We start from the raw sequence: 22,827 nt of genomic DNA on the forward strand, positions 1-22,827 counted from the left end.
AGACTTGGGGATGTTGGTTGGTGTAGCAGCAAGGAAGGAAGGAGCAGCCCTGCAGAGAAAGACCTGGAGGTGCCGGTTGGTGTAGCAGCAAGGAAAGGAAGGAGAAGCCCTGCAGAGAAGGAGCTGGGGGTGCTGGTTGGTGTAGCAGCAAGGAAAGGAAGGAGCAGCCCTGCAGAGAAGGAGCTGGGGGTGCTGGTTGGTGTAGCAGCAAGGAAAGGAATGAGAAGCCCTGCAGAGAAGGACCTGGGGGTGCTGGTTGGTGTAGCAGCAAAGAAAGGAAGGAGCAGCCTTGCAGAGAAGGAGCTGGGGGTGTTGGTTGGTGTAGCAGCTAAGAAAGGAAGGAGCAGCCCTGCAGAGAAGGAGCTGGGGGTGCTGGTTGGTGTAGCAGCTAAGAAAGGAAGGAGCAGCCCTGCAGAGAAGGAGCTGGGGGTGCTGGTTGGTGAAGCAGCTAAGAAAGGAATGAGAAGCCCTGCAGAGAAGGAGCTGGGGGTGCTGGTTGGTGTAGCAGCAAGGAAAGGAATGAGAAGCCCTGCTGAGAAGGACCTGGGGATGCTTCAATCCCATTCTGTGCTTCTGTGCTCCACAACCTCCCTGGAGGTGTCCAAGTCCAGGTTGGATGATGCCCTGAGCAACCTGTTCTAGTGGGAGGTGTCACTGCCTGTGGCAGGGAGGTTGGAACTGGCTGAGCTTTGAGTTCCCTTCCAACCTAACCCATTCTGTGCCTCCGTGATTCTGTCCTTTCCAGCCCCAATGATTCTGTTCCCTTTAAGGCCCTTTCCACCTCAAGCCATCCTATAAGGAGAAGCTCCATGCCTGCAGAGGGCTCATTTCACAACCTCCAGCAGGGAGCTTCGCATCATTAGCTCATCTCTCCAGAATTTGGGATGCAGGAGTGTGGGTTGAGGGGTTGGGGTTTTTTTTCCCCCTTTCCATTGTGTACAGCATCTTTTGTTTCCAAGCTAAGCATGTAATTAGCTGTGAGAAAATGCAGAGAGAGAGAGAGAGAGAGAGAGAGGAGAAGAGAGAGGGAGAGAGAGAGACTCCTTCAGTAGGTTTCCATCTTGCTGCCGCTGGCGATCCATTAATGAAGCCTAATTACAATGTCAGAAGCCTGTGTTCTAGCCCAGTGACTAATTGACTTCAGAGATGCAAGAGCTCTTTTGTTGTTTTAAGCCAGGAGAAGGGAGAAGGGAGGGAAAATAATTGTTAATTAGTTTAGTTCTGCTTTATCTGGAACACAAAGCACAATATTAGTTACAGCAGCAATTCTCTGCCTGCTAATGGATGTTGGCTCTCCTGCCAGGGAGCAGCACAGCAGCAGCCTTTTCTCCTGCTGCAGCTGTTGAGAGCTCTCTGCTGTCTTCTGGTCCCTGGGGGTGGGGAGATTCCTGCCTGAAGTAGGTTTGTTGATAGCAAAGAGGTTACTCTGGGCCTACAAGAAAGCTGGAGAGGGACTTTTTAGGCTGTCAGGGAGGGATAGGACTGGGGGGAATGGAACAAGGATGGAAATGGGGAGATTCAGAGTGGATGTTAGGAAGAAGTTGTTCAGCATGAGGGTGGTGAGAGGCTGGAATGGGTTGCCCAGGGAGGTGGTGGTGGAAGCCTCATCCCTGGAGGTGTTTAAGGCCAGGCTGGAGGAGGCTGTGGGCAGCCTGCTCTAGGGTAGGGTGTCCCTGGGCATGGCAGGGGGATTGGACCTGGCTGCTCCTTGTGCTCCCTTCCAACCCTGCCTGGTTCTGTGATTCTATGATTGAGAATGAGTAAGGTCCAGAGTATAGAAACACATGAAGATTGCTCCTTGGCTGATGGGGTGGATGGATGGATGGGTGGATGGATGAACAGGTGGATGGATGGGTGAATGGATGGATGGATAGATAGAAGGATGGGTGGATGGATGAAAGGATGGATGGATAGGTGGATGGATGGATGGATGGCTGAATGAACAGATGGATGGATGGATGATTGGATATATAGAAGGATAGGTGGGTGGGTGCATGAATGGATAGATGGATGTGTGGAAGGATGGAAGGATGGATGGATGGATGGATGGATGGATGGATGGTTGGATAGATAGAAAGATAGGTGGATGGATGGAAGGATGCATGGATGGGTGGATGGGTGGGTGGATGGATGGTTGGATAGATAGAAGGATAGATGGATGGATGGAAGGATGCATGGATGGGTGGATGGGTGGGTGGGTGGATGGATGGATAGATGGATGGGTGGAAGGATGGATGGATGGATGGATGGTTGGATAGATAGAAGGATAGGTGGGTGGATGGAAGGATGCATGGATAGGTGGATGGGTGGATGGGTGGATAGATAGAAGGATAGGTGGGTGGATGGAAGGATGCATGGATAGGTGGATGGGTGGATGGGTGGATAGATAGAAGGATAGGTGGGTGGATGGAAGGATGCATGGATAGGTGGATGGGTGGATGGCTGGAAGGATGTATGGATAGGTGGATGGATGGCTGGGTGGATGGATGGATGAATGAACAGATGGATGGCAGTCTGGCTGGGTAAATAGTTCTCCCCTCTACTCTGCCCTAGCAAGACCACATCTGTATCCAGTTTTGGGCTTCTCAATTGGAGAGAGACAGCAAACTGCTGGAGAGAGCTCAATGGAGGCTGAGAATGATGAAGGAACTTGAGCATCTCTACTATGAAGACAGACTGAGAGCCCTGGGGCTGGGGAACTGCCAGGCAACTACTTCAAAGCTTAGACAAAGAAAGAAGAGCATTTCATTTCTAAAACTTTCAGCAAACTTTTATTGCTCACTCCAAACCTGTCTGCTGTGGTGACACTTCTGACCAGGCCAGGTTGTTCCACAGAGTCTCAAGTATAAATATTTTGATACAAAAAATACAACTACCCTCCCCTCTGAACCCAAGCCCTCATGCTCACATCCAGTGGTGGCCAGAGTGTCATCAGCACACCTGGCTCCCTCCCTCCACACCCAGCCAGCCTACAGCTGTAGGAGACAGGCAGCATTGGAGGCTTCCAGTCCATGATGCTCTTTTGTCTTGCCAGTGCTGGGAATTCAGGAACAGAAGAGTCTGAAAAGTGTTGAGATGAGCTTATTGGTTTTGAAGGTGCTTCCAGGTGTGGGATAAAGATGAGCTTCTGGTTGACACAGCAGTAAAGGCAGTCCAGAGGAGGCTATGGCAATGGTTAGGGGGTTGGAGCACCACTCCTATGGGGACAAACTGAGGGAGCTGGGTTTGTTCAGAATGGAGAAGAGAAGGCTCTGGGCACACCTAACAGCAGCCTTCCAGTAGGTGAAGGGGCTGCAGGGAGGCTGCAGAAGGACTGTCCCCAAAGGCCTGCAGTGACAGAACAAGTGACAATGGCTTGGAATTAGAGAAGAGCAAATTTAGATTGAATGTCAGGAACAAGTTCTGCACCATGAGGGTGGTGGAATGCTGCAACAGGCTGCCCAGGCAGGTGGTTGAATCCTCATGCCTGGAGGTGTTGGAAAGAGCCAGAGATGTGGTGCTGAGGGACATGGCTTAGCCCCAGACTTGGTGGAGTTAGAGAGTGATTGGGCTGGGTGATTTTAAAGGTCTTTTCCAACCACAATAATGTCATGATTCTATAAACTAGCAGCAGCAGCACCCTATCCTATCTGCTCTGGGAGATCATTGCTTTGCTTTATCTACTTACTGACAAATGCTCCATGCTTGCAGCAATAGCTCCCAGCCATAAGCTGATCAGCAGCTCTGACGTTTAACACTCAGCAGCTGAGTTGATTTTTAAGTCACTTTGACTCCTTAAATTAAATTATCTCAGGCATAGAAACAAAAGATGCAGAAAAACACAGTGAGGATTTACAGAACTCATAACCAAGTACTGCTTAACACACACACACACACACACACACACATATATATATTAAGCTTTAAATCAAGCCCAACTCTTCCCCCATTAAATCAAGACCAAATTTTCCCTCTTTTAAATCAAGCCCAAATCTTCCCCCTTTAAATTAAGCCCAAATCTTCCCCCTTTAAACCAAGCTCAAATCTTCCCCCTTTTAAATCAAGCCCAAATCCTCCCCCTTTAAATCAAGCTCAAATCTTCCCCCTTTTAAATCAAGCCCAAATCTTCACTCTTTAAATCAAGCTTTGACTTTCCCTCTTTTAAATCAAGCTCAAATCTTCCCCCTTTAAATCAAGCCCAAATCTTCCCCCTTTAAATCAATCTCAAATCTCCTCCATTTAAATCAAGCCCAAATCTTCCCCCTTTAAATCAAGCTTTGATCTTCCCCTTTTTAAATCAAGCCCAAATCTGCTCCCTTTAAATCAAGCCCAAATCTTCCCCCTTTAAATCAATCCCAAATCTCCTCCCTGTAAATCAATCCTAAATCTTCTCCCTTTAAATCAAGCTTTGATCTTCCCCCTTTTAAATCAAGCCCAAATCTTCCCCATTTAAATCAAGCTTTGATCTTCCCCTTTTTAAATCAAGCCTAAATCTGCTCCCTTTAAATCAAGCTTTGATCTTCCCTCTTTTAAATCAAGCCCAAATCTTCCCCCTTTAAATCAATCCCACATCTCCTCCCTGTAAATCAATCCTAAATCTTCTCCCTTTAAATCAAGCTTTGATCTTCCCTCTTTTAAATCAAGCCCAAATCTTCCCCCTTTAAATCAATCCCACATCTCCTCCCTGTAAATCAATCCTAAATCTTCTCCCTTTAAATCAAGCTTTGATCTTCCCCCTTTTAAATCAAACCCAAATCTTCTCCCTTTAAATCAAGCTTTGGTCTTCCCCCTTTAAATCAAGCCCAAATTTCCTCCCTGTAAATCAATGCTTAGTCTTCTCCCTTTAAATCAAGCCCAAATCTTCCCCCTTTAAATCAATCCCTAATCTCCTCCTTTTAACTCAAGCCCAAATCTTCTCCCTTTAAATCAAGCTTTGGTCTTCCCCCTTTAAATCAAGCCCAAATCTTCCCCTTTTAAATCAATCCCTAATCTCCTCCTTTTAACTCAAGCCCAAATCTTCCCCTCTTTGCCTGTCCATCTATGGCCTCTACAGGATGCAGCAAACGCTAGCATGGTTTAGCTGTTGGTCGCACACAGTGCTCTGCCTGCTCTACAATGTCTGCTCTACTTTATGCTTCTTCCCTCTTAAACAAATGCAGGTAGACTCATTCTAAACACAAGCTGGCCACAGCACTGTGGCCAAGCCACCCTCCCTCCCAGGTGAAGGAACTGTGGTGCTGTTAGGTGAGGAAGGAGGGGAATTGACGCCGGTTTGGGCTCTTAGATGATCTTGTTCTCCAGGGCTGCAATCCTTTTTGCTACAGCGTCCAGTGAGCAAGAGTTAAGGGGGATAAAACAACCCAAAGATGACAGAGCACATTAGGGATGCATTGGTCCAGCCCTGCCCTGGCTGGCAGAATGCAGCTACCTGGAATGGGCTGCCCGGGGAGGTGGTGGAGTCGGTGTCCCTGGAGCTGTTCAAGGCAGGACTGGACGTGGCACTTGGTGCCATGGTCTGGCCTTGAGCTCTGTGCTAAAGGGTTGGACTTGATGATCTGTGAGGTCTCTTCCAACCCTGATGATACTGTGAGACTGTGATATTGCTTGGAGCTCACAATCTCACCACTACTGCTTGTTCTCTGTCAGCTATTCACTCTGCTGTAGGGTCTCTTCTTGCTCTGCACCTTCACAACCCAACTGCTGTGCTTGGCAGCTTCCTGACACCTACCCACCCTCTTTCACCCACCAGTAAACCTTCCCCACTGGTCCTTTCAGGAGGCACAACCCAACCCACCCAGCTGTGACCCAAACCAGCTTCCAAAGGATATATTTCTTCTGCAAGGAATTGATGAGGTCTTCCACTTTTGTCTGGAACTTCACAATGGATTTGCATTCACATGGATCTTCCTCTGTGGATTAGGATATCAAGCACATGAGTTCAGTGGCACAAAACAAAAGGGATGAAAAGCAAGATTAACAAGACAAGCAGGTCTGATTTTCTTTATCAGGAAGGCAATACAAATATCTCTGCTTCTAATTATCTGCCTGATCACTTCTGCCTTCAACCTCAGATGGGTGGAGAATCTCTCTTTTTCTTCTTGCAGTGGCTGTGCACAAAAAGGCTTCCCTGGATTGCCAGAAAACCTGCTGAGCTCTGCTACTGCTGCTTAAAATCTGCCTCCAGAAACCTGCATCTGACCCAGCACAGAGCTCAAAGCAGCATCTGTCTGCCCAACAGCATCACCCTGGTGGCCACCCCCTTGTGCAATAAGAACTGTTCACCATCAGAGAGCTGCCTCAGCCTTGGCTACAGTATTCCATTTCCTTAGCAGGCCAAGGGATGAGCATCAAACAGCATCTGTCTGCCCAACAGCATCACCCTGGTGGCCATCCCCTTGTGCAATGAGAACTGTTCACCATCTGAGAGCTGCCTCAGCCTTGGCTTCAGTATTCCATTTCCTCAGCCTTGGTTACAGTATTCCATTTCCTTAGCAGGCCTAGGGTTGAGCATCAAAGTTTACCCAACAGCATCATCCTGCTGGCCATATCCTTGTGCAATAAGAACTGTTCACCATTTGATAGCTGCCTCAGCCTTGGCTACAGTACTCCATTTCCTGAGCAGGCCAAGGGATGAGCATCAAGCAGCATCTGTCTGCCCAACAGCATCACCCTGGTGGCCATATCCTTGTGCAATAAGAACTGTTCACCATCAGAGAGCTTCCTCAGCCTTGGCTACAGTACTCCATTTCCTGAGCAGGCCAAGGGATGAGCATCAAGCAGTTTGTCCAACAGCATCATCGTGGTGGCCATCCCCTTGTGCAATGAGAACTGTTCACCATCTGAGAGCTGCCTCAGCCTTGGCTTCAGTATTCCATTTCCTCAGCCTTGGCTACAGTATTCCCTTTCCTGAGCGGGCCAAGGGTTGAGCATCAAACAGTTTGCCCAACAGCATCACCCTGCTGGCCATATCCTTGTGCAATAAGAACTGTTCACCATCTGAGAGCTGTCTCAGCCCTGGCTTCAGTATTCCATTTCCTGAGCAGGCCAAGGGATGAGCATCAAGCAGTTTGCTGACCACTGTCAATCATTTAGAAGAAAAATGAACTGCAATGAGCCCATAGAAAAAGAGTCCTGGAAAGGCTGGGAAAAGAAAGGAGATGTTTACAAGACCCCACTGAGCCAGCTCAGCTGCCAGGCAAATGGAAGGAGTAAAGACTTCAAGGGAAAGGACATCATTTGCACAACCACAAGGGGATTAAAGCAGCCATGAGGAAAGTAAAGCTGGATGTGAAGAGAAGAATTTTAGCCATCTGTTGATAAATAAAAGCTGGCACTGGAAAGAAAACAGAAATAAATCCTTCCCATTTGTTTGGGGCTTTTTTTTTCCAACTCAAATATTAAGACAGGAGCCCAAATTGACCATTTGGCAAACAAATAATCATTGCAAAATGGAATTCAGGCTGCAGCCTAAATGAATTTGCCTTCTTGAGAGGTATTTAAGTATCCATGGCAGAGACAAGCTCTGTCTCCCACTCCTGGCTACCCACTTCTGTAGATACAGGACCCTGGAGGGGGGGTGTCCCTCTGAGTCTTCCTCAGGAAGAGAGGTAGATTCCATCTCTAGGAACCTGGAGGACAAGGCACTTGCCCAGACCAGTACATCCTGCAAGGAACATCAGTAAGTTTGCAGATGACACCAAGCTAGGAGCAGCTGTGGAGCTGTTGGAGGGGAGGAGAGCCCTGCAGAGGGACCTGGCCAGGCTGCATGGGTGGGCAGAGGCCAAGGGGATGAGATTGAACAAGGCCAAGTGCAGGGTTCTGCCCTTTGGTCACAACAACCCCAAGCAGTGCTACAGGCTGGGAGCAGAGAGGGCCCTGGGGGTGCTGGGAGAGAGGAGCTGCAGAGGAGGCAGCAGTGCCCAGGTGGGCAGCAGAGCCAATGGCATCCTGGGCTGGCTCAGGAGCAGTGTGGGCAGCAGGACAAGGGAGGTTCTTGTGCCCCTGTGCTCAGCACTGCTCAGGCCACCCCTGGAGTGCTGTGTCCAGTTCTGGGCTCCTCCATTGCAGAGAGATGTTGAGGTGCTGGAAGGTGCCCAGAGAAGGGCAGCAAGGCTGGGGAGGGGCCTGAAGCAGAGCCCTGTGAGGAGAGGCTGAGGGAGCTGGGGGTGTGCAGCCTGCAGCAGAGGAGGCTCAGGGCAGAGCTGATTGCTGTCTGCAGCTGCCTGCAGGGAGGCTGTAGCCAGGTGGGGTTGGGCTCTGCTGCCAGGCAGCCAGCAACAGAAGAAGGGGACACAGCCTGAAGCTGTGCCAGGGCAGGTCGAGGCTGGATGTTGTTAGGAAGTTGTTGTCAGAGAGAGTGATTGGCATTGGAATGGGCTGCCCAGGGAGGTGGTGGAGTCTGTGTGGCTGGAGGTATCACAGTATCACACAGTATCACAGTATCACCAAGGTTGGAAGAGACCTCACAGATCATCAAGTCCAACCCTTTACCACAGTGCCCAAGGCTAGACCATGGCACCAAGTGAAGCCAAGCCTGGCTGGGGCACTTAGTGCCATGGTCTGGTTGGTTGGGCAGGGCTGGGTACTAGGTTGGGCTGGCTGAGCTTGGAGCTCTCTTCCAGCCTGCTTGATTCTGTGATTCTTTGAACTCAATCCAATTTCCCTGAGGGAAGGTCTCTAACTTCTCAAGTACTTCTAATGTGAATAATGGAACAGGTTGCCTGGAGAGGCTGTGGCTGCCCCCATCCTGGAGGTGATCAAGGCCAGATTGGATGAGGCCTTGAGCAATCTGGGCTTGTGGGAGGTGTTCTGCTCATGGCAGGGGAGTTGGAACTGGATGATCTTTAAGGTCCCTTCCATTCTGTGAGTCTCTGAATTGAAGGAAGAAACCACCTGAGTCACCTCCTGCTAACCCCTGATTTTCACATGGATGTCTCTGGGGTTTGGCACAAACAACAATGTTAGAAACTGCAAAGGAAGGGAAGAAGGAGATTAGCATTTGCCACTGTGTATTATTTCATCCAGCTGATGCTTTGGAGCATCTCCACATGCCATGAGAGCATCTTGTGGGGCCATGGGACACTGAAGATCAGCTCTACACGCTCAAGGGAAGCAGAATTGAGCTTGGCAGAGCTCTCTTGGGAACTAAATGAGCCCTAGCAGAGTGGTGTGGTCTTACTGGGAACTGGAAGCAAACAGTTCCCTGGCAGAATGAAGGAGCCTGTGCAGCTGGGCTTGCCAAGAGAGTGCCAGGCTCCTGATGAGCCTGGCAGTGAAGCTCTCAGGAGCTCTGCAAGGTATTCAGTGTCTTAAACACAGCCTGAGTGTTTGGGCTTGCCTATGATCAGCCTGGTGGGCCAGTATTGCACAGGAGGGCTGTGATCCCTTCCAAACAAAGAGCTACAGTGGCTGTGGCAGTTCTGTTTGCAGGCTCAGGTTATTTGCAGCTCAATATCCTTTGCATTTTGCCTTATCCTTTACCTCTTCTTGCCAAGCCTGTCCCCCACAGACTCCTTTGCTCCACCAGGCTATCAGAACAGGAGCAGTTCAGCTTTCACACTGAACAAATGCAGGCACCTCTGAGTCCTGCAGAAGCTGCTTAGATGCTTATTGCCACTTGAAATGCATCTCCTGTTTGGCTGTGGAAGCAGCCAGTGGTTAAAGAGCTGCAGCTCAGATGTCCAATTTTGTGATGGTCCTCAAATTAAGGCAAATGAATCAACCCTTAGCTTCTTTTAGGAGCATCTCTGCTTTCCTTAGGTCACTTTGGGCTGTTCTCAGGGCCTGGTGTAATGGTTTTGGAAGAGGAAGGTAGAGAAGGGAAGAAAGGTGGAGACAAAGGAAAGAAGGGAGATGGCTGGGGGTGAGTATGGGAGGGAATCTTCTCAGCTGAGGATGGCTCAGGTGACCACCCTAAACATTGATGTCTCCTGCTCCTTCCCTGTACTCTGCCAGCTCAATCTGCTGAGAGCAGAAAGCCACAAAAGTGGCATCCATCTGAAAGGACATTTTTGCCCTTCAGCTTTCAGCTTTCAAACGTAGTGACCAACTCCTCCCTCTCCCCAGTGCCCAACTCCTCCTCCCTCTCCCCAGTGCCCAACTCCTCCTTCCTCTCCCCAGTGCCCAACTCCTCCTCCCCCTTCCCAGTGCCCAACTCCTCCTTCCTCTCCCCAGTGCCCAACTCCTCCTCCCCCTTCCCAGTGCCCAACTCCTCTCTCTCCCCAGTGCCCAACTCCTCCTCCCCCTTCCCAGTGCCCAACTCCTCCCTCTCCCCAGTGCCCAACTCCTCCTCCCTCTCCCCAGTGCCCAACTCCTCCTCCCTCTCCCCAGTGCCCAACTCCTCTTTCCTCTCCCCAGTGCCCAACTCTTCCCTCTCTCCAGTGCCCAACTCCTCCTCCCTCTCCCCAGTGCCCAACTCCTCCTCCCTCTCCCCAGTGCCCAGCTCCTCCTCCCTCTCCCCAGTGCCCACTCTCACCAACGCAGATTTTCATCTGCAGCTTCTTCCCGATCTTGCTGATGGTTCTGAAGTCAGCTGTGTAGAAGTAGTGCTCAGCTACTGGTTCTGAAGCAATTTCCCTCAGCTCATCCTCCACTGCGTTGCCAACTCCCACAGCAAACATCTTAAAGCCTGGGAGCAAGAGGAGCCTGTCAGCTGGACACCCAAGGGGTGTTTGGCTGCTGTGATACCAAGCCCCAGCCACTTGCACAGCCTTGCTCACCTTCTGGACCTCCTTCCCCTCCCATCTCCACCCAGCTCTGAATCATAGAATCATAGAATCAACCAGGTTGGAAGAGACCTCCAAGATGAGGCAGCAGTGCCCAGGTGGGCAGCAGAGCCAATGGCATCCTGGGCTGGCTCAGGAGCAGTGTGGGCAGCAGGACAAGGGAGCTGCTTCTGCCCCTGTGCTCAGCACTGCTCAGGCCACCCCTGGAGTGCTGTGTCCAGTTCTGGGCTCCTCAATTCAAGAGAGATGCTGAGGTGATGAAGATGTTGGAATATACTGGGCAGAGAAGCTGTAGAGACTCCAAGTTTGGAAGTGTTAAAAGCCAGGTTGGATGGACCTGGTCATTACTCAAGCCTAGGTGTGACCTGGAGCAAAATAACAGAGCAGGTTGCCCAGGGAGGCTGTGGATGCTCCCTCCCTGGAGCTGTTCAGGGACAGGTTGGATGAAGCCTTGAGCCACCTGGGAGCTAGTGGGAGGTGTCCCTGCCTGTGGAGAGAGGTTGGAACTGGCTGATCTTGAATGTCCCTTCCAAGCCAAACCATTCTGTGATTCTATGAAGAGCTCAGCTCTGGCATGGGAAGTCCAAGACCTGATTGCAGAGGGCTTTATTCAACAGGAGCAAATTGGGTTGGTTGTCAGATTGAGGCTGAGTGAAAGAAGTCCTTGCCCAGTTGCCAGGTGTTTGGAACTCGTTGTTATTAGCACTACAGAGCTTAGCAAAGAGCTCTAAGCTCAGCTTCTGTAGGTGCAGGACCCATGGAGGAGTAGTTCTCTGGCATAGGTTGCCCAGAGAGGCTGTGGATGCTCCCTCCCTAGAGGTGTTCAAGGCCAGGTTGGATGAAGCTTTGAGCAACCTGGGCTTAGTGGGAACTGTCCCTGCCCATGGCATGGGGCTTGGAACTGGATGATCCTTTCCAAGCCAAAGCACTCTGGGATTCTGTGTTAACTGGGAAATCAACCTCCTTACCCTCTGCTGTCACAGACTCCTTCCAGCCAGGTCAACCAGGGGGCAAAAATATGTTGGCAGTTGAAGTCTTACTCGAATTATCCAGCCCAAGAACAGTGTTTTGGGGATACAAGAAAGGGCAGAGCATCATAATACCCTGACAGGAGCATGCAGCCCACTACCAGGAGAGCAATAAACAGCAAAAGCAAAGGGTGGAAGTTTCCCAGCAGCCTGGAGCCACCACTCATCAGCCCATGTGGTGGCAAAGCTCCAGTGCCATGGAGACCTGTGGCTCAGCAAAGCTGTAGCTGAATCTCTCTCTGAAGTTGCAGCTCACAACAGCCTGTCAAGAACAAGCCATGCTGGGAGCTAAGGATGTGCCCTGGTGCTGTGCTTCACTGCCAGGAGATTGATCTGCCACTTCTGGCTTTAACTGCTCCTGCTGAACTGAACTGACCTTTTCCTCTTGGCTGGAATGGGGATACCTCTTAGCTGCTGCTTCAGAGTGCCTGTCCTTGCCTAGGCACTGGTAGTGCTTCCTCCTCCTTCCCTGTCTGCCCTATCTCTGGAACAGGCTGCCCAGAGAAGTGCTCAAGTCACCATCCCTGAAGGCATCCAAAACCCAAGTGGAGATGGCACTTTGGGGCATGGTTTAGTGGCCATGCTGGGGTTGGGTTGGCAGTTGGGCTCCATTCATAGATTCATTGAATGGTCCTGGCTGGAAGGGGCCTTGAAGATCATTCATTTCCAAGCTTCCCTGCCATAGGCAAGGACACCTCCCACCAGCCCAGGGTGCCTCATCCAACCTGGCCTTGAACACCTCCCTGGGAAACCTGTGCCAGGGTCTCAGCACTCTCAACCTGTGCCAGGGTCTCACCACATTCACTCTAAAGAACTTCTCCCTAATACCCAGTCTCAATCTCCTCTCTAACTGAAACAATTCTACCATTCCATGCTCCAATATTTGTTGTTTTCAAAGCCTAGCTCCAGGAACAGGTCTGGAGTCTACTTATAAGCATCTTCTTATCTATCCTTCTGGAATAACATAGAGATAGATGTTGGAGGTTTCTGTGTAGGGACAAAAAGAGGAGGAAGGAAGCAGCAAGGCAGAAAGTTCTATCGTCACAGAGGCACAAATTGCATTGGTGCAGTTTAGCAAACCCTTTTGTTTGAGAGGAGCTGAACTCATTCTGTGAGCATCAGCTCCTCAGGAGCTCCTTCCTGACCTTCACTGCTATGTGCTAGCCCTTAGTCCCATCTAGTGGTGGAGACTGAAGGTAGAAACGAATAGCTCATCTTGAATACTGTGTTCAGTTTGGGGCTCCCCAGTTGAAGAGGGACAGGGATCTGCTGGAGAGAGTCCAAGGGAGGGCTATAAGGATGAGGAGGGGACTGGAGGGTATGAGGAGAGGCTGAGGGCCCTGGGGCTGCTTAGTTCTGCAGAAGAGAAGCCTGAGAGGGGATTGAATCAATGTCTAGAACTATCTGAGGTCTGGGGGTCAGGAGGAGGGGACAGGCTCTGCTCACTGCTCCCTGGCACAGGACAAGCAGCAATGGATGGAAGCTGCAGCACAGGAGGTTCCAGCTCAGCACAAGGGGGAACTTCTTGCCTGGGAGGGTCCCAGAGCCCTGGCACAGGCTGCCCAGAGAGGTTGTGGAGTCTCCTTCTGTGGAGACTCTCCAGCCCTTTCTGGATGTGTTCCTGTGTGCCCTGAGCTGCATTCTATGGTCCTGCTCTGGCAGGGGGGTTGGACTGGATGATCTCTCTGGGTCCCTTTCAACCCCTGCCATCATGTGAGCCTGTGATCTCAACAAAGTGTCTCTCTTGCAACCTGTTTCTATCCTGAGAGACACCCTCTCAGGGTGACCCTCCCTCAGCAGGGAAAGTCACCCCTAGGCTGTCACTGGATGCAGTACCTGCTGCAAAGGAGAATTCAGGAGACCTACCTAAGTCTTTGGCTTTCTTAGCAGCATCAGAGATGTAGTCTTGTGATCGTCCATCAGTGAAGACTATGCCCACCTTGGGGACCCCAGGCCTAGCTCCATTGATGATGGAAAAGGAACTGTCAACCAGGTACTTCAGAGCCTGGCCTGTCATTGTTCCTTTCTCCATGTAGGACATCTTCTTGACTGCTGCCTTGATGTCCTTCTTGCTCTTGAACTGCCCCAGTGGAAACTCCTGTCTGACAGAGCTGGAGTACTGAACCAGGCCAACTTGGGCTTGCTTCTCTGACACCTCCAGAGAGTCCACAATTTGGTTGATGAATTTCTTCACCAGCTCAAAGTTCTCAGGCCTCACACTCTTGGAGCCATCGATCAGGAACACGAGATCCAGGGCAGATCCTAACCCTCCACTGCAAGCTGAAGCAAAAGATGAGAAGAGGGCAAAAGAAGACATCCACTTAGAGCATGGAAGATCATAGAAACAACCAGGTTGGAAGAGAGCTCCAAGCTCAGCCAGCCCAACCTAGCACCCAGCCCCAACCAACCAACCAGACCATGGCACTAAGTGTCTCAGCCAGGCCTTAAGGACAGTGACTCCACCACCTCCCTGGGCAGCCCATTCCAATGCCAATCACTCTCTCTGCCAGGAACTGCCTCCTAACATCCAGCCTAGACCTGCCCTGTCTGCCCTGTGTCCCCTTCTTCTGTTTCTGGTTGCCTGGCAGCAGAGCCCAACCCCACCTGGCTACAGCCTCCCTGCAGGCAGCTGCAGACAGCAATGAGCTCTGCCCTGAGCCTCCTCTGCTGCAGGCTGCACCCCCCCAGCTCCCTCAGCCTCTCCTCACAGGGCTGTGCTCCAGGCCCCTCCCCAGCCTTGCTGCCCTTCTCCAAACACCTTCCAGCACCTCAACATCTCTCTTGAATGGAGGAGCCCAGAACTGGACACAGCACTGATTAATTAGGTGGGGAGACATCACCCTGGTGTCATTTTGTGACCAGCCAGAAAGAAACCCAATAAGGTTTAGTCAATCAAAACTCAACAGCTCACAGTGATGTTTTCACAGTAACTCTTGGCTCTCCTCTGTCTCAGTCCTTTTACTCCCCACACCACTGCAGATGCAGACCCTGACATACCACTGCAGGTCTTCCCATCGCTGTTCAGTGTGAAGCCCTCTTTGCAAGCACACTTGTAGGCTCCTGGGGTGCTGATACAGATCTGCTCACAGTCGTGGTCTCCAGTGGCACACAGGTCTGACACCACTGCAAAAGAAGGTGCAGGTTAAAACCAGAGACCCTGCCAAAGCTTCTCAACCCAGCCCTTGTCCAAAGCATGGCATTTGTCACATGCACCCAATGACACCTGAAGATGAGGCAGCAGTGCCCAGGTGGCCAAGAGAGCCAATGGCATCCTGGGCTGGCTCAGGAGCAGTGTGGGCAGCAGGGCAAGGGAGGTTCTTGTGCCCCTGTGCTCAGCACTGCTCAAGCCACCCCTGCAGTGCTGTGTCCAGTTCTGGGCTCCTCCATTGCAGAGAGATGTTGAGGTGCTGGAAGGTGTTTGGAGAAGGGCAGCAAGGCTGGGGAGGGGCCTGGAGCACAGCCCTGTGAGGAGAGGCTGAGGGAGCTGGGGGGGTGCAGCCTGCAGCAGAGGAGGCTCAGGGCAGAGCTCATTGCTGCCTGCAGCTACCTAAAGGGAGGCTGTAGCCAGGTGGGGTTGGGCTCTGCTGCCAGGCAGCCAGCAACAGAAGAAGGGGACAGAGGCTCAAGCTGTGGCAGGGCAGGTCTAGGCTGGATGTTGTTAGGAAGTTGTTGTCAGAGAGAGTGATTGGCATTGGAATGGGCTGCCCAGGGAGGTGGTGGAGTCTGTGTGGCTGGAGGTGTTGAAGCCAAGCCTGGCTGGGGCACTTAGTGCCATGGTCTGGTTGGTTGGGCAGGGCTGGGTGCTAGGTTGGACTGGAAGAGCTTGGAGGTCTCTTCCAACCTTCCTGATTCTATGATTCTCTGATTGGAAATGTTACAATCTGGCAGTGTTGTTTTACTGCCTCATTTCCTTGTTCTTCTGCCAGTCACATCCTGGAGGGGAACTGTAACTCCCTTATTACCCTGGGGGTTCATTTCCTCTTTCAGGAGAAGAAATGCCCAGGCACTGCTGTGGGAACTCAGCTTCCTCTGTGCTGGTAAGCTCTGGGGACATTGACTCTGCTGCCCACCTGGGCACACTGCTGTCTCATCTTCAGCTCCTCTCTACCATTACAACCAGGTCCCTTTCCTCCTGGCTGCTCTCAGCCACTCCATCCCCAGCCTGTATCTGTGGCACTGTGCTCTCAGCTTGAGTTCTCCAAAGCCTATGCAGACCTCATGAGTGTAACCAGTAGCTGGATGGCCCAAGGGCCTCCCAAGGGTCTCCCTTTCCTCCATGTGTTTGTTAGAGCATTATGGGGAACAGCTTGGCCAGTGCTGCACAGCTCCCACTGCTGTCCCTACCCACTGGCCAGGCTGTGCCAGAGCAGGTGATGCCTGGGTACAGCTCCAAGGAGGGGTTCATGCAGCTGCTTGCAGAAAGCCATTACAACCCACTTGGCAGTTGCTGTGGTGCTGCCCTCTGCTCACAGTCCTCAGCACTGTGCCTCCCCTGGATGCAGCTCAGAGGGTTTCTGCCACGGGGAGAGCTTTGCCATCTGCACACTGTGAATTGGAAGAGCAAGGCACAGAAAGGTTCTCCCCCTCCTCCTCTCTCTACCTTCTTGAATGACACCAATGCCACAACTTCACACCATTGCCAAGCCTCTCCATCTCTGGCTGACTCCTGACTCCAGAGCAGCCAACACAAACTCCCACAAGTATTCCAGGCTTGGATTCCACCTCCTCCAGTTTTGTCTTCATCCCCTCCCTGCTGCTTGAAGCGTTTGCTCCCTTCTCCTGTGCGCTTCCAGCGCGGCCACACCTGACTGCAATGCCTGACCTGCTTTTCATTCAGCTTTTCCCTCCCTGCAGAGAGGGACATTTTCCCCTGCCAGCAATCTGCTCACCCCTCACCCTTATCAACCTGAGAGCTGAACCAGGACATTTTACAGCTCTTGAAGAAATTGGCCCCCGGGGAGTTTCACAGGTCCACGCCTGTGCGTGGTTGCAGCGCCCTGCTGCAGGCACCCTGCTCAGTCACACCTCTGCAGAGGTGTTGCCACACGTCTCTGCTTGGAGGGGATGGGTGTGTGAAACCCCCAGACCTCCTCCTACTGACACATGCAGTGGGTATTTATAGACCACCTCCTACAGTCTGGTGGAGGAAAGCAATGAAACGTTCTCACTTGGTTCACCCCTTGATGGAGGAGGGGACCTGTGCCTGTAGGAGAGGCAGGCAGGATGAGGGAGTGGATTCTGAGCCTCTGCTCTGCTCTGGTGTTGTGAATTTGAAAAGCAAGGCACAGAAAGATTTTTTCCCCCCTCTTTGCCCTCTCTCTACCTTTTTGAATGACACCAAAGCCACAGCTTCCAAACCACTGCCAGGCCTCTCCATCTCTGTCTGATTCCAGGGCAGCCAACACAAACCCCCACAAATATTCAAGGCTCTGGAGCACTGTGTTCAGTTCTGGTGTCTTTAGCATGAGAGAGAGATGGAACTGTTGGTGTGGGTCCAGAAGAGACCATGGAGATGATGAGAGGGTTGGAGAACCTCCCCTATGGAGACAGGCTGGGAGAGTTTGGGCTGTTCAACCTGGAGAAGAGAAGGCTGCAGGCAGACCTTAGAGCAGCCTGCCAGTACCTGAAGGGGCTGCAGGAGAGCTGGGGAGGGACTTTATGCAAGGGCTTGTGGTGACAGGGTGAGAAGGAATGGATTGAAGCTTGAAGAGGGGAGATATAGACTGGATGTTAGAAAGAAACTCTTTAGAGTGAGGGTGGTGAGACACTGGCAAAGGTTGAGGGTGCTGAGACCCTGGCACAGGTTTCCCAGGGAGGTTGTGGAGCACAGAAGCACAGAATGGGATCTTTGATCCCATTCTGTGCTTCTGTGCTCCACAACCTCCCTGGAGGTGTTCAAGGCCAGGTTGGATGAGACCTTGAGCACCCTGGGCTGGTGGGAGGTGTCCTTGCCTATGGCAGGGGGGCTGGAACTGGGTGATTTTCAAGGCCCCTTCCAACCCAACCCATTCTATGCACCAATGAATCCATGAATCTTTCTGTGTGCTGTGCAGAAAGGTGCAGATATTGCACCAGCCAGGGCAGCTTCCTGCCTCCCAAGGCTTGCAAAGCCAACAGCACATCAGGCATGGACAGTTCAGCCTCTAGCAGGGCAGTGAGACCATCCCTTGCTTAACTGGGAGCTCAGAAGGCAATGCTGAGGAGGAAAATCACAAGCCAGCTCCTCAGAACTGCCCAGGAAGGCTTAACCACAAAGGGAATGATTTTAGCTACATGGAGGTTGTGTTCTTCAGGTCCTTTTTCAGTGCTTCAGGGAATACCTGCTGGGGTTTACAGTCTCACAGTATCATCAGGGTTGGAAGAGACCTCACAGATCATCAAGTCCAAGCCTTTACCACAGAGCTCAAGGCCAGACCATGGCACCAAGTGCCACGTCCAGTCCTGCCTTGAACAGCTCCAGGGACGGCGACTCCACCACCTCCCCGGGCAGCCCATTCCAGTGTCCAATGACTCTCTCAGGGAAGAACTTTCTCCTCACCTCCAGCCTAAATCTCCCCTGGCACAGCCTGAGGCTGTGTCCTCTTGTTCTGGTGCTGGCCACCTGAGAGAAGAGAGCAACCTCCTCCTGGCCACAACCTCCCCTCAGGTAGTTGCAGACAGCAATAAGGTCTCCCCTGAGCCTCCTCTTCTCCAGGCTAACCAATCCCAGCTCCCTCAGCCTCTCCTCGTAGGGCTGTGCTCAAGGCCTCTCCCCAGCCTCGTTGCCCTTCTCTGGACACGCTCAAGCATCTCAATGTCCCTCCTAAACTGGGGGGCCCAGAACTGAACACAGTACTCAAGGTGAGGTCTAACCAGTGCAGAGTCCAGGGGCAGAATGACCTCCCTGCTCCTGCTGGCCACACCATTGCTGATGCAGGCCAGGATGCCACTGGCTCTCTTGGCCACCTGGGCACACTGCTGGCTCATGTCCAGGTGGGTATCAATCAGTACCCCCAGATCCCTCTCTGTCTGGCTGCTCTCAGCCACTCTGACCCCAGCCTGTATCTCTGCATGGGGTTGCTGTGGCCAAAGTGCAGGACCCTGCACTTGGAGCTATTGAATGCCATCCCATTGGCCTCTGCCCATCTATCCAGGTGGTCAAGGTCCTGCTGCAGAGCCCTTCTGCCCTCCAACCCAGCCACATCTGCCCCCAGCTTAGTGTCATCTGCAAACTTGCTGATGACTGACTCCATGCCCTCATCCAGATCATCTATGAAGATGTTAAAGAGGATGGGGCCCAGCACTGATCCCTGAGGGACTCCACTAGTGACAGCTGCCAGCTGGATGTGGCACCATTCACCACCACTCTCTGGGCTCAGCCCTCCAGCCAGTTCCTAACCCAGCACAGAGTGTTGCCTTCCAAGCCATGGGCTGACAGCTTACAAACTCTTCTGTGCCCAGGAAGAATGGAGACCTCTTAAACTCAGACTGGAAATTCCCTGAACAGAACCTGAAATCCTTGGAGGACAACTTCCAAGAGCCTCTTTGTTCCACACTGCTTCCTGCAGCCCCTTGGAGCAAGGAAGCAGATGGACAAAGGACGATCACATCTGAGAAGCACTCCAGCAGCCCCTTGCAGCTCTTGGCTGGGAACCCAGGGGCCGTGGCAAGGACTTATTATGGGCTGGACTCGACGACTTCCCCTCCCAAAGGTTCTTTTCCAACCTGGTTGGTTCTGTGACTTACCACAGAAAGCTTCCTGGAACTTGTGGGTCAGCTTCTCGATGACGCTGTAGCTCTCCACGTAGTCCACATGGTCATCCAGGGGCTCGCTGGCCATTTGCCTCAGCGTCTGCATGTCCACCCTGCCCACCCCGATGGCAAAGAGCTCGATGCCAGCTGCCCTGGCCCTCGCTGACACCTCCTGCACTCCGTCCTGGGGCCGCCCGTCGGTCACCACGATTGCCACCTAGGCAGGGCAGAGGCAAGGGGCAGCTGCAGTGGGCATTGGTAGCACTGCTGCTGCTGGGGCAGGCTGGGGGAGTGACAGGGGATGCACATCACAGAATCAGGCAGGGCTGGAAGGGACCTCCAAAGCTCAGCCAGTCCAACCCCCCCTGTCAGAGCAGCAGCACCCAGAGCAGATCACAATGCAACACATCTAGGCAGGGTTTGAGTATCTTTACAGAGGGAAACTCCACAGCTCCCTTGGGCAGCCTGTGCCAGGCTCTGGCATCCTCACAGGGAAAAATTCCTCCTCATGTTTCCATGGAACCTCCTCTGCCTCAGCTTCCACCACTGCCCCTAGTGGTGGCACTGTCATCCCCCAGCAGAGCCTGGCTCAGCCTCCTGCCACTCACCTGCACACATTGAGAACCATTGCTGAGGTCACCTCTCAGCTCCTCTGCTCCCAGCTCCCAGCCCCAGCTCCCTCAGGCTCTGCTCCTAACAGAGCTCTTCCATTCCCTTCAGCACCTCTGTGGCTCTGTGCTGGACTCTCTCCAGCAGTTCTGTGTCCCTCTGGAACTGGGGGGCCCAGAACTGGACACAGTGCTCCAGATGTGGTCTCTGCAGGGCAGAGCAGAGGGGCAGGAGAACCTCTCTCCACCTACTTCCCACAGCCCTTCTAATCCAGCCCAGACTGGCACTGCCTCTCCTGGCCCCCAGAGCACATTGCTGGCTCATCCTCACCCTCCCATCCACCAGGACCCCCAGGTCCTTTCCCCCTTCACTGCCTTTCAACAGCTCTGTCTTCCCCTTCTGCCACCTGAGCCAGTCTTTTGTGGGGGCTTTACCATAGGACTGTGGAATCACTTTGGCTAGAAAAGACCTCTGAGATCATCATAGTCCAACCAATCTCTAACTCTGCCAAGGCTGGGGCCTCTTCTCATGTCCAACCTAAACCTCCCCTGGGGCACCCTAAGACCATTTCCTCTTATTTTATCACCTATTACTAGTGAGAAAAGACCAATCCCCACCTGGCTCCAGCCTCCTTTGAGGGAGTTGTAGAGAGCCAGAAGGTCTCCCCTCAATCTCCTATTCTCCCAGCTAGACACTCCCAGTTCCCTCAGCTGCTTCTCCCCAGACCTGTTCTCCAGACCCTTACCCATCTTTGTTACCCTTCTCTTGACTTGCTCCAGGCCCTTCCAGGGGTGAGGGACACAAATCTGAACCCAGAAGTTGTGGTGCAGCCTCACCAGTGCCAAGCACAGGGGAGAAATCCCTGCCCTGATCCTGCTGGCCACACTGCAGCTGACTCAAGCCAGGGTGCTGGTGGCCACCTGGGTGCAGGGTGGCTCACATTCTGTTGCCTGTCAAGGTTTGTTTCTTGTTGAGCTGGAAAAGTTAACTCTGCCAGGGACCAGAGTGATTTAATTAAGGGACAAGTGGTGCACATTGCCCCTGAGGGAACCAAAGCAAAGGTTACACTCTTCACATGCAAACTGATGCCCAAGCCACACTTCTGCTGTCTTTCATGAACCCCCAGCTGATGCTAAGGATGACTCTAACTCAGCATGGGACTTCAAAGGGCCTTAGGAAACATCAGCAGATGGAAACTTGCCTCCATTTTCTAGCGGGAGAAGCTGAAGCAAGAAGAGGGGATGAGATCTGCCTGAGGTCACAAGCTGTGTCAGTGCCTGCCATGGCTTCCCAGGCTCTGCTCCACAAAAACACAGCAGAGATTCAGTCCTGCTCCTCCTGACAGCAGCAGCAGATCCTGCTTCCTCTGGAGGTGTGATTGAGCAGGCAGAGCTGGGGCAGGCAGCAGAGCAGAGGCAAGCAGCAGAGCTGGGGCAAGGAGCAGAGCTGGGGCAAGGAGCAGAGCTGGGGCAGGCAGCAGAGCTGAGGGAGGCAGCAGAGCTGAGGCAGGCAGCAGAGCTGGAGCAGGCAGCAGAGCAGAGGCAGGCAGCAGAGCTGGGGCAGGCAGCAGAGCTGGGGCAGGCAGCAGAGCAGAGGCAGGCAGCAGAGCTGGGGCAGGCAGCAGAGCAGAGGCAGGCAGCAGAGCTGGGGCAGGCAGCAGAGCAGAGGCAGGCAGCAGAGCAGAGGCAGGCAGCAGAGCTGGGGCAGGCAGCAGAGCTGGGGCAAGGAGCAGAGCTTGGGCAAGGAGCAGAGCAGAGCTTGGGCAAGGAGCAGAGCAGAGGCAGGCAGCAGAGCTGGGGCAGGAAGCAGAGCTGGGGCAGGAAGCAGAGCAGAAGCAGGCAGCAGAGCAGAAGCAGGCAGCAGAGCTGGGACAGGCAGCAGAGCTGGGGCAGGCAGCAGAGCAGGGGCAGGAAGCAGAGCAGGGGCAGGCAGCAGAGCAGAAGCAGGCAGCAGAGCAGAGGCAGGCAGCAGAGCAGAGACAGGCAGCAGAGCTGGAGCTGGCAGCAGAGCAGAAGCAGGCAGCAGAGCTGGGGCAGGCAGCAGAGCAGAGGCAGGCAGCAGAGCAGAGGCAGGCAGCAGAGCTGGGGCAGGCAGCAGAGCAGAGGCAGGCAGCAGAGCAGAGGCAGGCAGCAGAGCTGGGGCAGGCAGCAGAGCAGAGGCAGGCAGCAGAGCAGAGACAGGCAGCAGAGCAGAGACAGGCAGCAGAGCTGGAGCTGGCAGCAGAGCAGAAGCAGGCAGCAGAGCTGGGGCAGGCAGCAGAGCAGAGGCAGGCAGCAGAGCAGAGGCAGGCAGCAGAGCAGAGGCAGGCAGCAGAGCAGAGGCAGGCAGCAGAGCTGGGGCAGGCAGCAGAGCAGAGGCAGGCAGCAGTCAGGCATGCAGTGGTGCTGTCTGCCAGGAGAGAGAGCCCGTGCCTCAGCTCTGCAGCTCTCAGGCAGGGGCTGACAATTAGGGCTTCTCCAAGCCAGCCTGTCAGGAAACAAGATGTATGATCAAGCAGCTTTTGTGAGCAACACCACCCTGCCAGCAGGCTTCTGCCGGCAGCAGCCTGCAGATCTCTCGGCGCTTGTCACAGGAGGGAGGTGCTGAGTGTTGTGGCATTTCCCTCTCAGAGCAGTGATTCTCCATCTCTCATCATCTGCTTTTGTTCTTCACATCATGGTGGCATCATCCCACAGGCCTGAGCCCCAGCTAGGAATCTATGGATGTGCCCATGTCTGGTAGCACCATCCCCATCCTGTTCTGATAGGGAAGATCTT

General features: G+C 53.0%; 1 protein-coding gene across 1 annotated transcript in view; it reads right to left on the reverse strand.

The window, feature by feature from the left end:
* Nucleotides 1-5,028: 5,028 nt before the first annotated feature.
* The window catches only part of MATN1 (matrilin 1), a 28,282-nt gene continuing 10,483 nt past the window's right edge, over nucleotides 5,029-22,827 (reverse strand). The window contains exons 3-8 of the mRNA XM_064172538.1: nucleotides 19,457-19,679; nucleotides 14,729-14,854; nucleotides 13,598-14,011; nucleotides 10,454-10,606; nucleotides 5,808-5,888; nucleotides 5,029-5,309 (exon numbers count right to left, since the gene is read on the reverse strand). Coding sequence (XP_064028608.1) covers nucleotides 5,260-5,309; nucleotides 5,808-5,888; nucleotides 10,454-10,606; nucleotides 13,598-14,011; nucleotides 14,729-14,854; nucleotides 19,457-19,679 — 1,047 coding nt within the window. The 3' untranslated portion in view covers nucleotides 5,029-5,259. The remainder of the gene's footprint in view (nucleotides 5,310-5,807; nucleotides 5,889-10,453; nucleotides 10,607-13,597; nucleotides 14,012-14,728; nucleotides 14,855-19,456; nucleotides 19,680-22,827) is intronic.

This window comes from Pogoniulus pusillus, chromosome 37 (assembly GCF_015220805.1).
Source record: "Pogoniulus pusillus isolate bPogPus1 chromosome 37, bPogPus1.pri, whole genome shotgun sequence".
NCBI lineage: Eukaryota > Metazoa > Chordata > Aves > Piciformes > Lybiidae > Pogoniulus > Pogoniulus pusillus.